We start from the raw sequence: 15,869 nt of genomic DNA, 5'->3' as shown, positions 1-15,869 counted from the left end.
TACATCATATTTGTACCTTATCCATCATTTCTTCTCCCTTTCTCCTCCCCCTCCCTACCTCCTTTCTTCCCTCTGTCATCCTTCCCTTCTTTACTTCTCCTTCCTCTCTCCTTCTCCTCTCTCCCCTTTCCATTCCTCACTTCTCTCCTCCTCTTCCTCCCTTGCCCTCTCTCCTCTATTTCCCAGTCTTCATCTCATTTACTTGGTGGATTTCAGCTTTTGAGCAAGCTCCATTTTATGTTGATGGTATTTATAATTCCTTTTCAATATACATATTTAATTTAAACATGTATTCTCCTCCTTTTTTAAAAAAATAGAACAAAATAGAACAAAAAAGTATACATATGTAGTCATTGTACTTTTAACCCACCCACCCCCAGCCTAATTTTGGCCGAGATGTAGACCTGGTTACAATTCCCAGCTATTCTCATCAATATCTTTATATAATTATACATCCTTACATGCCTCCAGTTAGTGATTCTGTCTTTACATCTCAATAGTTTCCCATTGCAGGTGTATTTCATGTTCCTTCTCCATTTTCCATTTCTTAGATTAGATTACCCTTAATTGTTATAAATGACAATCCTCGCTGTTCAATGTTCATTACAATTTCCTTAATCTATTATGTAGAATAACAGCAGTAAACATCTCACTTTATTCATCATCTTAAAAATTCTATATATATATCCATGTTTCATATATTTTAACCCATGCTTAGTTGTTCTTCTATTGTCATATTCAGTCAATTCACAACTCAGCTTAATTATCATATATGAAAGTGAATCACAAACCTCTGCTTTACAACCTCCCCATATCAGTATTATATTAATCTATATTCCATATATTTTAACCTTTGTTTAATTATTTTTCCATTTTTCCATATTCAACCAATTAGCAACTCCATTTTATTGTCATATTTAGGAATAAAAACCCTTATCTTAGCTTTATATTTTCCCATATAAAAGTTTCTAGTTGTCTGATTTTTTCCTACTAAGTCTTTTGTCCCACTTCTCTGTTCCTGTCTTCTCCCTTTTCTTTGTTTTGACACATCCACTCTCTTAAATTTTCCCCAGCCACCATGAAAAGAATATTTTATATTTCTCTTTGTTGAGGCAAAACCTCCCACTTCAATTTTCCTTATGCCACTAACAACCTCAACCTCTTTTGTCTGCTTTTTATTCCTTTTTGTTGGGACACCTCCTCTTTTTACAGCTTTCCCTGTATCATGGTCAAGACTAATGGAGTTTTTTGTCTGTTTTTTATTTGCCTCCATTTCTACCCCTTCGTTGTCTTGCCCTCCTTCTTCTTTGAATTCTTCTTTTGATATCTGCTTCTCTGGGTTCAGAATTCTATTTAGGCTTGATTTTAATAATGTATGCATATTTTTATAATTTCACGTAGTTCTTCAAATTCCCAGCTTTCCATATGGTCCAATTCCAAAGTTACAGTTAGTTATACAGTTTTTATTTCAGAGTTCTGATCCACCTTAAACTTATCTACTTCAGCTGCTATGGGGAAGAGCAATGGGAGCCATCTTGGTCTTTTGTTCTTCCTTAATGTCCAGTTCCAAAATTGCAGTTAGTTATACAAGTCTTATTTTGAGGTTCTGGTCCACCTTGAATTTAATTCAATTACTGTGAGACCAGAAGAGAAGCTGGGGCCATCTTAACCTTTTGCAGAAAAAAAAGGGACGAAAGTGGGGGGGGGGGGACCCTTTCATTTCCCAGTTCTTGACTCTGTAATTATTCTTTCCCCTGCCACCAACCACAGCTGCTCAAAGCATATCGATTGGAACAAACTTGCGAACAGCCAGATTCGGGTACATTTCTCTTTTGCCTCCTGCTTTTCCAAATTCTGATTTATGGCAGTTGGTTAATTAAAATAAGTCATAGCATTATCAATAGGAATGCAGTTCTCAAACCTGAATGTATCTGAATTAAATAAATCAAATATTTATTAGTCAAAAAATCAGCATATAACTGAACTCCTAAAATTTTAGATTAATATTTCTTATCTCTTGGATATTGGAAAATTAGGAATCTGCGCCAAATAATACAATTTAATTAAAGCTAAATTAAAATAATTGAGAAATGCAGTTTTGGAATGTTAAGACTGATAAAAATATTGAAACTAATAAAAAAAATCCAAATAAAGAACTCTGATCTAGATGGAATTTTTTGAAATAAAAAGTTGGAAAAATTGGGTTTGGCTGCTTTATTCAGAAAACTACTTTTTAGGTAAATAATGAGGATTTAGAGAATTTGTTACATATTTTAACCACCAACACATCCATTTTAAATATTGCTGGCTTAGATAACTAATACAATTTTAAAGGCAATGCTGATTAGAAAGGAAATAAGTTATGAGCCATAACTGTATTACACTAAACTCCCGCAATTAGCCATGTGCACAGAACTGGGTTGTTGTAATAGAATTTCTCTTCAGTGGCCTGGAACTGAGTACACAATATCTCTAACATATGCCCATACTTCCAATTTCAATAAATTGGTTCATTATGGTGTATAGTAAAAACATAAACATCTACAACAAGAAGTCAAATCAAATAGCATAACAATACATACCTTCAGGCAATATCTCTTTTGAGCAACATGATCATTAAAAGTACTAGTTGTCATGGTAATTTCTATATTCCTGCCCAATATTTATGTTTTGCTTATTTGATTTGTTTCCTAGGTAACAGAAAGAGAGTTGAAATCTGGAGGTGCAAATACGCAAGTAACTGAAAAGAACAAGAAGGAGTATATTGAAAGAATGGTTAAGTGGCGAGTAGAAAGAGGGGTTGTTCAGCAAACGGAGGCACTAGTTCGTGGCTTCTACGAAGTATGTATCATATTTTATCAAATAAGGGTTGAAGAGTCATAAACATAACGGCATTTCAATTACAGCAAATGCAGTACAAAAAAGGATAAAGAATTAATGTTCTAGTAGTGGTTTCAAATCTTAATAGGAAGCATCAGTATAAGTGGAAGATCTATCATTATTTAGACATAGCATGCTTATATACCTTTATTTTCATTTAAGAAATGGACTTTTCACTTCTATTTTACCAGTTTTTGGTAGCAAACCTATGAAAAATAAAAGTGCAAATTCCATTTCTTAAATGAAAATAAATGTAAAGAGTTGTGCCTATATAACATTAAATTTCCCTCTACAAACTTTCACAGAAATTCTGATACTGCCCATTGCGGTAATATTTTCCTTCCTCCTGGGCCCAAGTCCATTAAATCAGCGGTCCCCAATCTTTCTAGCTTAGCGATCTGGCGTTGGGTGTTTATGAGTGGCAGATGCGTATGTGTATGTGAAGCTCCACTCTCATGAGTGAAGGGCGCATACATGAAGCTCCATACATGAATGCAAGCACCCTCTGTTGATGTGAATGGAGCTTCATGTACATGCGCTTGCCCATCTCTCCTGCGACATCCTAGTAGTGAGCCGCAGCTCAGGAGCTAGTAACCACTGCCTTAAATTAGATTACTAATTACCAATTTGGAAGTTTTTGCATAATTTCTAAGTCCCATTTTGTAGAAAATTGACAGCTTAAATCAAAGCCATAAATTTTAGTTGTCCAGTTTTTCTGCTCTTTCTCCTGTTTTTTAAAAAAAGGTTAATGAAGATTTTCATCTTAAATCTTGTTATCCATGACAATGTCATACACTCCCCCAGCCCCCAGACATAAAACCCCAACAAAAACAGGGTAATTTTGGTTCCAACATTTCAGTAACATTATGAGTAGTCTGCAGTTTTGTTGGGGGGAAAATTGAAACTGTTTTGCCATTGCCTCCTTCCTAGGGCTGAGAGATGGGCTGACCAAGGACAGAATTTGAACTCACATTTTCCTGGTTTACCCGGGAACCTTCACCATCACATCAAATTGGCTCTCCTCCACTATTCTTTTCTACTGATATAATATTTAAAATAATTTTATTCTATGATGTAATATTTCAAATAATCAACATTTTTGTATCAAAAAAACTAATACATTTTATTGAGCAGTAATTGATCGGTGTTACCATTTATTGCTAAGTCAATGGCAGATAATGGTGAGTAGATACATTAAAAGAATGTGTGTGTATCATTCAAATATCTAATAATTGGAAACCAGCTTTCACAAATTTGCAAATATACCTAGCTTGTATAACATATTGAGTCTTTTGAAATTTTTGCGTTTATTGCTAGCATGTGTGCTTTATTTTTCAGGTTGTGGACTCAAGACTTGTTTCAGTTTTTGATGCTAGAGAACTAGAATTGGTAATCGCTGGCACAGCTGAAATCGACCTTAATGATTGGCGCAATAACACAGAATATCGGGGTGGTAAACATTGCAATTATTCTTCCTTGACATTTTTGCATTTCATTAAGTCCTGTTAATGCTGGGAATTCTGCCCATGTCTGCAAAGTATGTGTTAAATTACTTACTTTATAGATTGTAGGTTGGTTTATATGTCTAATAGCTATACCATTTATATATATATTGGATATGCTTAATTCAGATATACCAGCAATTACATAAAACTAATATGGAAAAAACACACATATTTTGGGCAGATATGGCTAGATAACGCAAAATATGATGTTTAGTTCATCTTCACATCCAGTTGTGTCTTTTTTCCCTGGTTCTAATGCATTTGTCTTTTACCCATGTTCTCTTTTAGGTTACCATGATGGCCATATAGTAATACGATGGTTCTGGGCTGCAGTAGAAAGATTCAACAATGAGCAAAGACTACGGTTGCTGCAGTTTGTTACTGGAACTTCTAGTGTCCCTTATGAAGGCTTTGCAGCCCTTCGAGGGAGCAATGGACTACGGCGCTTCTGTATAGAGAAATGGGGTAAAATAACATCACTACCCAGGTATGTTTCATCTTAAAATAATATTCCATCATTCATAGTTGGTATAAATTTATTTTTATGTTCACATGATTCATATTTTTATTAAAGACAAAACTATTTGACAGCATCTTTGAATGTTCCAATTTTTCATATTAAAGACTGCTTTAAAATGACATCCTAATTATTTTGTGTTATAGAAAAGATAGGCTGAAATTGAAAAAGAATATCAGATCCAAAATGATGCAGGAGAGGCATTCATTTCAGGTTCATAAAGGATAACAAATAATAAAACGTTGACAAATCTTAGTCAACTAAAGCAAGTTTTTCTTTCCTATGTGGTTTCTTGTTTTGCCATTCTTTCTTTTGTCATTTGCATGGACTGTTAAGATCGCATAGAGTCAAAAGTAGAATACCATGATATACAATCTAGAATAACTAAAGAAACAGCAGAGAAAGTAGTTCCCTGCAGCAGGGAATTCAAATGCTACTATTATGCTGGTTAAAAAATATTAAACAAATTAATAAATTAATAGTAAACAAATTAAAATAAATTAATTGCTGCTCTTTTATTTTCTAAAGTCATAGTATACCCTCCCAATTTGCCTAAAAGTAATCCTGGTCCTATAAAAGACAGATTAAAGTATTGAAATTGTTTCTAAAATATACTTGTAGTTCTTGTCATTCAAATTTAAAACTTCACATTTTATAATCATGTGTTGGCCTATACTTGGATTTCTAGAAATCCCAAGGTGGGAGAAATTATTAATGCTCAGTTAGAGTTACATATATCAGTACCCAGACACTATAATTATTATTGCTGATTAATGCAAGTATTGATCAATTTAACACTCTTTTGCAAATTTATTTTAAACAACCAATGCTCCCTAAAACTGACATGGTTGTTTACCAACCAGCCAGTCTAAATATAACATTGCAGGATTTCATTTAGCTCAACATTTGGACAGTTTAGATCTAGATAGACTTAATGAAAAGGGTGGTTTAAAAGGGGAGCTTATTATTTGGTGCCCTAATAGGCCCAGTATAGCTGATTATAGCATGATTATCTGGAGCTTTATTCATTTTATAGCTTACTTCTGTATTGAAATTCAAGATGATAGTGATCACTTTCCACTATTTTTTTGATTCTAAAACAAATCTTGAATCATTAGAAGTAGCCCCTTACCTTATTGACATTACAACAAAGAAGCAAGTATGGAACTATTGGTTTCAAGGTTTGGCTAAATTGTTATCTACATTCTTGACTTTACAGCCCCTGCTTCAGATACACAAGCAAAACTGCCTAGCTGATTTCATTGACTAAGTAGTGTCACTGTATCAGTCAGTTTTCCCTTGGACAAGATTTTTATCAACCAATGCTGTTTATGCCCATAAAAAGTTTATACCTTGATATAAATAATGATTGCATCAAGGGTAAAAAAAATCTCTCTTAAATATGATAAATTCATTTTTAAGGAAATTATAAAGACCTTTTGATAATAATAACCTAAAGAAAATGCAGACTGCAAGACAGAATTGGAAGAACTTAACTTTGGAGGCAAAACATAAGAACTCCAGTTGGTTTGGCACTTAATCAATCAGTCCTTCATAGAGTAGATGAACCGTACCTATATTTTGGCCCTATTTTGAAAACATCAGCAGATAAATCTCCCTCTTGTAGTGACTCCGGGATTGTCATTTATGTCTACAACTAACATATCTATAGCCCAATTAAAACAAGATAAGGCATCTAAAGGTGATTTAATTCCCCCAATTTAAAAAAGTAAAACAAAGATTGGTTAGTTCCATTTCTGATCACCCTATTCCTACATATTAACAACACAAGGCAATTTTTATTGTAATTTTAATTTATAATACTAATACTATAATACTAATATCTTTTAATATTCATAATTGTTTTTATATTGATATGTTTTATTATGTTGTAAGCTACTCAGAGTTGCTTCGGACTGTAAGATGAGCAACATATAAATTTAATAAATAATTATTGTTATTAGAAACAGGCTTAATATTCTTGAAACTACTAAATACAGGTTTCTAAAAGCCATTCAGATGGTTTCCAGAAACAAACATCAAAAATGCTATCTTAATGTAGAGATAGGTATAGTTTCATTGTGTGCTAAAACAGGAGTTTCCAACTTGTCAGTCTGAGTGCCAAATTGGACACATTGCAAACATTTTAGGGGTAGGGGAAAATCAATTTTATAAATGAGCAAATAAAAATTAATTGAATGAATGTGTTTTATTTGCTCAATATGATATGATTCACAACAGCAAAAAAGAAAGGCGACACCTACAAAGAAGCAATGCTATGCTTATATAGACAAATGATATGAGAAAAATGTCAAATATTAGCAAACATAAAAGCAGAAAGAAACTATGCTTGATCAGGCCAGTGCCCAGCCAGTCCAGATCACTCCTCTCTCCTCTCCCCCCCACCCCACCTGCACAAGCTTCCTCTTCCTCATCTGGCCAACCCTGAGGCAATTCAGATGGAGGTTTTTTTGTGTAGGGGGAGAACAATCCAAAGGAGCCCCTTGAATCATACACACCCTTTCAGCAAAGGAAGCAACCCTCCAGCTGGTTCAAAGCCAGAGCAAATTTTATGCTTCCTCTTCCTCATCCAGCAATCTTTCAGTTGGCTCACAACCTCATCCCCACCCCATCACAGAAATTGAGGGAATCCTATCTTCCTTTCTAAAGAGTGATGAATACAACCCTGCTTTTTCTCCTTTTGCTGTTTGGAAAGGATCAAAGCACAGCCCATGGGGGGGGGGGCGGGCTGGCAGACTGGAATCTTCCAGAGGGACAGATGTAACCATAGACCATAGTTTGGAGAGTTCTGTGCTAGGTTATATAGTGTCTTCTTATTGTCTTTAGCTAAATGTAATCCTATTTCCTATAGGTTCAGCACCATTTGTACTTTTAGAATAGAGTAGAATTATTTATTGGCCAAGTGTGATTGGAGCAGTGGTGGGTTTCTAATTTTTTAGAACCTATTCTGTAGGTGTGTTCTGTTTTGTGGGAGTGGTTTGGCAGTCATGTGACTGGGTGGGAGTTGCCAACTTGATGGCACTCATCAGGAAATGTCATGGATTCGGTAAAATGTGGTGAAGCTCACTCAACAATGCTTTTGCTTAGGAACCAAAATTTTGGGTTCAATTGTAGTCATAAGTCAAGGACTATCTGCCTTCCTCTGCATGGCAGCCTTGTTCTAGTAAACCCCTTCTCCTTTCTGGCAATTTTCCTCTCTGTTAGAGGCACCAAAATAATCCAGACAATGTAAGGTTTCCTGCTGCAGCAGGGGGTTGGACTAGATGACCTCTAAGTATCCTTCTAGCCCTAAATTGCTGTACTGTTTTTCTTTCTTTCTGCTAACAAAGAAACCTGCCTGAGGCTCATTCCACATTCCTGCCAGATAGAGATAATGAGATAATGACCCTAGAGAAAGTTTGGCTCCATTCACGAGCAGGGAATCATCCAAACCCTTTTAGAAACACAAAGCCCATATTGCAGAAACCCTAAAACTTTGAAAACATAAAACCATATAACATATAATCATTTAACCAATTTGTTGTTCCCTGCACATTTCAATTTAAAGTTATAAGCATTAGGACTTGTGAACTTCAACTCCCAGAATTCCGCATGCTCAGTTCCAATTTAAAGTGACAGCATTTGTTTTTCTCCTTTGCGAAAGAAGTTCCCTTCTTTCTTTTTCTTTTTCTTCTCCCTTCCCCTCCTTCCTCCCTCTCTCCCTCCCTCCCCCCCCTCTCTCTGTCACTCACACACACACAGAAGTTGGATTGGATTATCTCTCCTACCCCCTTTCCTCTCTCACTCTCTCTCAAACACACACACACACACACACACACACACACACACGTTGGATTGGATATCTCTCACAATGGCTTGAAAGCAGCTCCTCTGCCATTCCCCCTCCCAATTCCCCTGCTGCCTTCCCCAAACACCTCCCCCATTGCAAATACAGTATGCTCTCTGGGTGGGAAATGCCTGGAACGCAATAAAGACCACCCACTCATCTCCTGCTGGCAGGCTGGGGTGAGAGGAGAGGCAGAGAAGCCGGAGGGGAGCCGATCGGTGCCTTCTGAAAGAATGGTGCTCTCCATCCCCAGTCTAGTTTGATTGCAGGTGGAGCCATGTTGCCTTTTCAAACCTGTAATCAGTGAAGCTGAGCTGGATTTTTGCATATATTTATCCAGCTGTCGGGGAAGGGGGACTTCTTCCCAGACCCCTATCCATTTCTCTCTCACACACACAGCTGGATAAAGCTATGTAAAAATCCAGCCCAGCTTCAGTGACTACAGGTTTGAGAAGGCAACGTGGCTCTGCCTACAATCAAACTATACTTGGGGAGGGAGAACACGACTGAGCGTCTCCTCCATTTGTTTGTATTTATCCATTGTTCAGAGGAAGTTGCTTCTTCCTGTGTTAGAAACTCTTCTACATTTGTAAAGAAGTGAGGAGTGAAATCACAGAAAGCTGTCTATCAAAGAAAAATTGCTTGATGCTTAGCAGTTGGTCTCTTGAGTATGAAATCCATAATGAATCACAGAGAATGATAAAAAACAGCAAAACTATCAGAGAGCATTTCACCAAAGCTGCTATCGGCAACACCATCTTGGCAACCTTTGAAGTTGTTTTAAATAATAATGGTTTTTAAAAGCCATAGATAAAATTCATCTACTGGGTTTCTCTGTGGAAAATATGTACTCAGTATGTTTTGACAATGTAGAAGTGTCCTCATACATAGAATTTCAGGTATAGATCTCCAACAAATGTAAGCAATTTCACCTTGAAAGGGTTAGCTTTGGCCTCTTATTTGTCATTAATCACACTTTTGAAATTTTGTAAGGCTTTCACTTTAGTCAGGCTGGATAATCACTCTCAGAACTCCTTTTGGAGTATTCCTATGACTACAATTATTTCCAAGTGATAATGCCTCAACAAAACTCTAAGCAATACACTACTATGCTGCTCCCTATATAAAGTCTCCAGAAACACTTTCATTTATCTGACCTTAAAGCAGTGCTTCTCAAATAGTGGGGCGGGCCCCCCAGGGGGGGCGCGAGGCTCCGTAAAGGGGGGCTCAGCTCAAATTATTTTATATATTTTTGTTTTGCAGGTTAAAGTTTTTTTTAATATTGTGTTCCTTTAAATCCTGTGCTCCTTTAAATCTTTTCTGCTACAGTTAATAAAGCTATTCTTTGTTGTAAATTGATCCACATTTCTTTCTTTTTTTATTCTATTATACGTTAATAAGGATACAGTGTTATGCAGAGGTGTACTTATAACAATTTTATAGACAAATGATACTATTTACAGTCGCGCGGGGGGCGCGAAATGTTTTCTTCTTCCTAGGGGGGGCATGACAGAAAATAATTGAGAAGCACTGCCTTAAAGAAACTTCCAGGCAGAGAATATGATTCTCACTTCTTTTAAAAACATCCTCCTAGATGGCCAAATTTGTGCTACCATTTTTGCAATATATTGCACCATTAATTAAATGTGAATACTCATTTATTCATCATTTATATTAAAATAGATAGTCCTCACTTAACAGCAATTCATTCAGCAACGATAGTTACGATGTTGAACAAATAGTAGTTATGGTTTGTCCTCAAAGGTATGGCTGTTACAGTGCCCCTGAAGTCACCCAAGATATGGTCTTTAAAACCATATTTAAACATGCAATTAATTCACTATCAATTATAGTGAAAAAGCAATGAATAGATCAACTAAATAAATAAAAAATGAACAAAGAAAACATCCAAGTCTTTTGTATTACACTAAAAATCATTAACCAGTTTAGATGGCTCATAAGGAATTACACAAAATGGCAGAAATCACCAAGAGTTGAATTTGATATTTCATGCATCTTGCCATTTGGAGAAGTAGAGAGAAAACATACTTTCTGAATATTTGAATTAGGAGATAACCGAGCCTAGAATTATAGCTGCAAATACAGGACTGTCTATCTTCTAGTAAGCATTATCATTACAGCTTAAAAGGAAAGTGACTAATTCTTGTCCTTTGTTGACATTTTTCCTTTCCAGTCTTTCCTACTAGTTGTGGGAGAGTTATATTTACAGTTCAAACGGGAAATTGTGACTAAGGGAAAATCTGGAGAGAAAAATTGTGCATAAGATTCTGATTAAAGAAATAGTATTTCAAACCCATTGTTAATTTACACCATAATAACAAACAACATCCTTCCCCAAAATGTGATTTCACTGCATTTTCAGGTTTAAAAGGATCAATAAGGCAAGTGACATACATTGAACTGTTTCTGACAAAGATGCTGTTTTTAAAGCTTTGCATATTATTTTCATTTTGCAGGGCCCATACTTGTTTCAATCGCCTGGATCTTCCACCCTACCCATCATATTCAATGCTGTGTGAAAAGCTGTTGACAGCTGTTGAAGAAACTAGTACCTTTGGACTTGAATGAAAAAGGGGATTCAATTATTTCCTTGGCAATGAGATCATTCCCTCCTTCTGCCATATGAATTTGATTTTCAGTATTTTGTTTCTGATGGAAAAGACAGGAGAAATAAAAGCTGTGCATGAAGAACAGCTTTCCTTTAAGAACTAACTTTCATGCTTTTCATCTTTAATTCCCAATGGACAATTAACCTGTATGCAATATGAAAACAAGGTCTCCATATATCTACGCATACCTCCATTAGTAATAATGAAAATACGAATGCAAGTTACTCTACACTTGACCAAATGTTAATGTTTACTTCTATCTATGTTAATTAAAATAGAACATTCATCAAGCATTCCAAGCTATATGTTCATCCTTTCCATCTTAATTGTATTATGTCTTCACCTTTGAAGTTGGTCAACAATATCATTCATTTATCCTTGATTTTTGTACATACCATACAAAAGTGAAAAAAATTCATGAGAGAAACTGAATTTTTTAAATGTGAACTCATAATTCATATGAGCTAGATCAGTTGGAATTGGGCCAGATGATGAGGTACAGATAAGTTATTCAAAGCAACAAAACTAACCTGCAGTGCAATCAGAATATGTAATAATTATTAATAACTCTTAAATTAAATTAAAATACATATGTATTGAGGTATAATTAAGAGCTAACGCTTACTGAAATAAACACATATTTGGGGGAACTAAACAATGTCTTACTATGTAATATAATAGGCAGCATCATTTTAATTATTGTACATAACAAAAAATAACAGGACAAATACCTTTCTTTGTCTTCTTTCATTCTGCTTATCAACTCTTGGTTTTTTGATGTTCTGTTTCCTAACAGAAGAGTAATATAGACAATCCTGCACTATTTATTGGGAACCATTATTGAAACTATAATGAGTGGCTTTGTTCCATTTCTGTTTAACGTCAAATATCACAATTAGTTCTATTAAAATGATTTCGCCTAATTACATTATATAAGAAGCTGCAGAGGGTGATGGAGTGGAAATAATATGAATAAGAGAATGATGTTTAGATCTGTTACCTAAACAACTGAACCCCCTGATAAAACTCAATATAGCAGTTGTTTGAGTGTATTGAAGAGTTTAAATTGCTCTGTACCCAGATGAAACAGTAGATAGTTAAAAGATTCATTTTCTATTCCCAAAATCAATGGGAAAACAATAAGATTTAAAATAACACTTCTCTTTATATTCACTGCTGCTACACAAATTTTCTACGCATAATATGAGAATAAAGCTGAAACATACAATGATGATGAAATCTATTGAACTCAGTGAGCTTTATTTCTAAGTATGTACGATTTTGTTTTTAGTAAAATAGTTCATATTTCTATAGTGCGTATCTGTAAAAATTCAGTAAGTTACAAATGATTCTGTATGTAATTAAATTATCACAGGAAGAAAACCATCAGTAGTTATGGAAGTAGGCAGCTGCAATGAATTTAAATATAATAATAATTTTAAAACAATAAAATACTATATAGTTATGGTATTTCCTCCATAATTACCATGTGAGAAAAAATATTTTATTTAGAATATCAAACTTGGAGCTAAAAAATAAGTTGATCCCTGATCCAAATGAGGGGATTTTTTTTAAAAGTGGATTAGCATAATCCAACTAAGTTCTTTAAAACCAGGGACACAGAAATATATTGTGGCAGAATCATGCCTTAAATGGGTTATGGTTTTGTCTTCAGCAAATCCGAATTTGAGATATATTCTGTACATCTTTCAAAAAAGGAAAAAAATGTAAAAAAAAGTTATTTGCAATGCCACATGACATCTGATACTATTTCAAACAGAAATATGAAGCATGGAGAAGTGATTTATGTAAAAGCCTTTACACAAGACAAATAAGACAAAATAACTTCAACCTTTTTAATATGGCTAATTAACTAACATTTAACTTTATAAGTCTAAAATAACTTTAACTAAACTTTTTTTTAAATAAGGAACTTTCCTCTCCAAAGGAAACATGTCTTTTAAAAATCTGTTTAGTATTCAGTATTGTGCTTTATATTATTAAGAATGTGGTCATGCAATGTAATTTTAAAGAAATATTTTAGATGAGCAAGTGAACTGATCCTCCAAACTTAATTTTAGTTTATAAAAGATTTCTTTAGACTAAAGAAATCAATCTAGGAATTTAGTATTATATTCTGTTAAATTTATCATCAATTGGAAACAAATGTTGATAACACTTTCATTTATTAAGATTTTTTTTCCAATCACACATCATATGTGTTGTAACTGTTGCACAAAAATTATACTAAAGACTTCCAAGCATACTATGAAATATATTGGCACTGTCTCTGTTTGATTTAAAGAACTTATCTGCAATTCTTTGAACAAGCAGGAAATCCATTATGACTGTAGGTCACACAGTAAGTCTTCCGATGGAATTCCAATCCCTCCCTCACCCCCAAAAATGGACTAAATGCAATTTACATTATTTGCATTTTTCTGTGGATGAAATCCTTCTGAAATTACTATATCTAAAGCATGATTTTTAGCATGCAAGATTAAGTACAATATCACTGCATGCATATTTATGATATTAAAAATAGGATGGCATCTGAAAATAAAAATTAGCAAACACAAGACACATTTAACTAACCTGTTAATTCCAGATGGGCCAAATATAAATTTGTTTACTAAAAAGCAATTTACATGCTTTACAACACTGTATAATTAAAAACATTAATATTTTAGAGCTATATTTTATTAAAAATTAAAACTATTTCCTGTAGTATGATAAAAGATATGTACACGCTGGAAGATATTTGAAGAGATACAGAGTCATACAGTACATATCCATTAAAGACTGTTTTAGATGTTTTTAAGAACTGGAATAAAAAGTGGTCATTTGGTTTTCTGAATCTTATTAGGAATGTCAGGCAAAAAGAATATGGAAAATAATTGATACTATTTATTCTTTATGCCATCTGAGCAAAACAGTTCATCATTTTTTTCTTATACCATTGGAGTATTATTTATTAATTATTTTGGAGTTGTATGATGCCATATTAAATTGTCTTGTTAGCTATTGTACAGATCCCTCAATGATACATAAGAGGATAAAGCATTGACGCTAATGCCTTAGAAACAGACTTGAGAAAAAACTAATTGCATTTTTAAAATATGAGAAATAAAAGAAAAGTGTTGTCTTGAGACAGTGCTTTTGAGTAGAAGGTAACAGTAATTTTAGAAAACACTATTTTTTGTCTAATCTGAAACTAAATCCAATCTGATTTTTCCTGCTCTGTCCTATACTCAGAAAATGAATAGTAAATTCCACCTGACTTGGTATTACAAGAAATTAGTGACGCACCAGGAAAAATACATAAGTCATTAAGATATCACTCAATATATTACTTTGATCAAAGCCTTTTCAAATTTCAAAACTAAGACTTTCTACTTGATTTTAACAAAACTGAAAATTGGTTTCTATCGGCTGTAATTTTATTTGCTATACAAAATTCATGGCCAAAGCTGGACACATTTTCACCATGATTTCATATTATTGCAAAAAATGTTTTTGGGTCACTTTTGAAATAGTATTTTGAGCCACAAAAGTGGATTCAGCAAAAGTTGGACCACACAATTACAACTTCTTCAAGATCTCAGTGGTAGCAAGCTGGACAGCTTACTGGAGTCAAGTACCAAGATATTATCACACATGGAGATTAAAGTTTTTTCTGGAGATTTCATCACGCACACGCACGTACACACATACACTAAATAGCATCACTTTAAAGTAAAACTAATTATTCCTAAAAATATTAAAGTCAATGTTTCTAAGAAACATTAAATTGCACATCTTTACACACAAATTATTGTCCTAAACACAATAATTTGGCTCTAATTTTCATTGAAATAAATGAGGGTTTTTTTTTCTAATTCAGATAAAGACTTGTTTTTAGAAAGTATTCCCACTTCACTAAATACGGTGCTGAGTTTAAGAAAAATGTAACCATAGACTACTGTCATTAACTTCAACCATGATACACCCTCAGGAAGGAATTCCAAGCAAAGTTCTACCTTGTTTAAATCTAACATACACTTCTTTATATTACAAAACCAATGCTTTTACTGTTACTCTTTTTGTAGGATTTAGTATTTCAAAATTTACTGTAATGTGCCACAAATCTGAAGCTTTTCGAAGGTCTGAAAAGTTATATTACTCCTCTTCCCCATAATATAGCATTGTAACATACATACAAATTGAAATATTGGCTAAATCCCCTGCAGCTTCTATTTGATCTAAAACCAGAAATCAAAATTATTATGGTTTCAGTAAAGACTTCATAAAAGTCAGTGGCAGGAAAAGTCTCTTTAAGGGGTTGGTTTTGGTTCTAAGACATGAAAATGTCACAATACTCAGGCTGTGCTTTTTATTCAATCATATCACCGTAAAAGAATAATAAAATCTCTTTGTTATGGCATGAAGTGATATGTTTATAAATTTCTTTGCTGTGTTTATTCTCTGAACGAAGCCTTTTCTATGCCCTC

At 34.1% G+C, this 15,869-nt stretch overlaps 1 protein-coding gene across 6 annotated transcripts in view; it reads left to right on the top strand.

The window, feature by feature from the left end:
* The window catches only part of HECW1 (HECT, C2 and WW domain containing E3 ubiquitin protein ligase 1), a 236,427-nt gene extending 223,448 nt beyond the window's left edge, over window positions 1-12,979 (top strand). For 5 of the 6 annotated variants that reach the window (XM_081932565.1, XM_081932564.1, XM_081932566.1 and 2 more), the window contains 4 exons: window positions 2,695-2,841; window positions 4,219-4,333; window positions 4,674-4,872; window positions 11,227-12,979. In XM_081932565.1, the coding sequence (XP_081788691.1) occupies window positions 2,695-2,841; window positions 4,219-4,333; window positions 4,674-4,872; window positions 11,227-11,338 (573 nt within the window). In that variant the 3' untranslated portion in view covers window positions 11,339-12,979. The remainder of the gene's footprint in view (window positions 1-2,694; window positions 2,842-4,218; window positions 4,334-4,673; window positions 4,873-11,226) is intronic. The other variant, XM_081932568.1, reaches the window with a different exon arrangement.
* The last annotated feature ends 2,890 nt before the right edge of the window (window positions 12,980-15,869 follow it).

This window comes from Natrix helvetica, assembly GCF_964273705.1.
Source record: "Natrix helvetica genome assembly, chromosome: Z".
NCBI lineage: Eukaryota > Metazoa > Chordata > Lepidosauria > Squamata > Natricidae > Natrix > Natrix helvetica.
Note: the sequence above shows the minus strand (reverse complement) of the source record. Positions and strands in the feature narration are given on the sequence as shown.